Source organism: Naegleria gruberi (assembly GCF_000004985.1).
Source record: "Naegleria gruberi genomic scaffold NAEGRscaffold_847, whole genome shotgun sequence".
Classification (NCBI taxonomy): domain Eukaryota; phylum Heterolobosea; class Eutetramitea; order Acrasida; family Naegleriidae; genus Naegleria; species Naegleria gruberi.
Window position 1 is genome coordinate 1 of NW_003162816.1, and position 1,654 is coordinate 1,654.

The 1,654-nt window shown below is 33.2% G+C and overlaps 1 protein-coding gene across 1 annotated transcript; it reads right to left on the reverse strand.

Annotated features, from left to right (window-relative positions):
* Positions 1–28: 28 nt before the first annotated feature.
* On the reverse strand, positions 29–1,654 carry NAEGRDRAFT_60100 (uncharacterized protein; the record flags this gene model as incomplete). Its single annotated transcript, XM_002668029.1, has 1 exon — positions 29–1,654. The coding sequence occupies exon 1, from the start codon at positions 1,463–1,465 to the stop codon at positions 29–31; it is 1,437 nt and encodes a 478-aa protein (XP_002668075.1). The 5' UTR covers positions 1,466–1,654.

Consider the following 1,654-nt stretch of genomic DNA (forward strand, 5'->3'; position numbering starts at 1 on the left):
TGTTGATACACTTTTCTGTTTTAATCTTTCAGCTTACACTGTATTCGACATAGGAAACTCCCTCTTCACAATAATTGAAAATAGTGTGTAAGAGTAAGGCAGAAATAACTTTTGGGTACATGAAATAGATACAGTCCTTCATACTGAATCTTTGTGGGTAAAAGTTTGGAGAGAACATCCCATTATAATCTCCCGGATATTTCATTTCAAAGGATTTAATTAATTTGGCTTTGAGTAATGGATTGTTGTCTAAATTGTTAATTATTTGTGAGTTTGTGTATCCATATATATCTACATTTTTGCCTTCTCTTACATTGTATACTATGTAATGGTGTGGATCTTCTCCTCCTATTATACTGCTCAAATGTGCTTCCTTTTCTTCCTTTGATCTGGGGTCATTTAATTGGAAGGCTATAAAGAGTTCTTCAACTCCATAAACAACATCTGTTGTTGGTATTGAATTATGGAGAGTCCAGATAGATTCCAAGTTTAGATCATCAATATTGTTGCATTCTGTAGGATCAATTTTCTTTGGTACTTTTGGATTGGACGCTACTAGTTCAGGAATCATCTTTTTCATTACAAACTCAATCCAAAAATGTGCATTTCCCATTCCCATTAGATGAGTGTGCAGTTCTGATAATTTTCCTTTGTATCCTTCATATTTTTTCAGTAAATTCTGCTTTTTGGTTTTGTTGCTTACTGTTTCTTGTTGCGTATTCATTGATAAATCCATGCCATTGGAAGTATCAGAAGATGCACTTCCTTTCTTCTCTTCTTTGTTTTCTTTTGAACTTTGAATACTTGTTTCTGAGGATGGAATGCTGTTGTTTGAGGTGTAGATCCATTTCTTATCAGAAACCTTTAGTAATACCTTACTTTTCCCATCAATAGGTTGAAAGCAAACAGTAATTTCTTCACCTTTATGGGTGAATGGTGCATTTAAAAGGTCAAGAGGAAGTTCTGAATATAATTTCCAATTTCTAATGCTTTGCTCATCTGCTTTTGCTAATAATTGTTCTGGTTGCACTTCTGTCATTAGAGGTGTTGTACTATTTATCATCAATCTAGTATTTGGAAAATAGCGTCTAAAGGAATCATCTGTCCTTGTGAACACTACTTCAGCATCGTATCGGAGTGTTTTTAATGAGTTATTAAAGGTTAACTCCAAAACACCAAAATTTTGTGCCCCAAATATCTGTACACATTCAAGACTTTGTGGCAGATATTGTAAGAAAGATCCAAATATATGAGGGAAACCTCCATTAAGCTCCAATGATTTTAAAACAGTCCCAGTATTAGTAAGAAACTTGGTTATATCTTCGTCATCAATCTTACTGTGGTTGCAATTTACTACAAGTTTACGGATTGTTGAAGGAATTCCCATTAATGAAAGAGGACAATCATACTTAGTAGTAAGAACGAGTTCTTCTATATAACAGAAATTTTCAAACAATCCACGCATTGAGTCATCAATGGACTGTATTTGATCAAACTTTAGTTTCAGCTTTTTGATAGTAGTTACATGTAATGTTGATTTCTCATCAGTAGTTGGTTGGTTAGAGACGTTGCTTTCTTCTTTGATGGTTTCGTTATCATATTCTAATATATTTTGAGTTCTAATTAATTTTCTGTCTGTAAGTAAAAGCAAAAT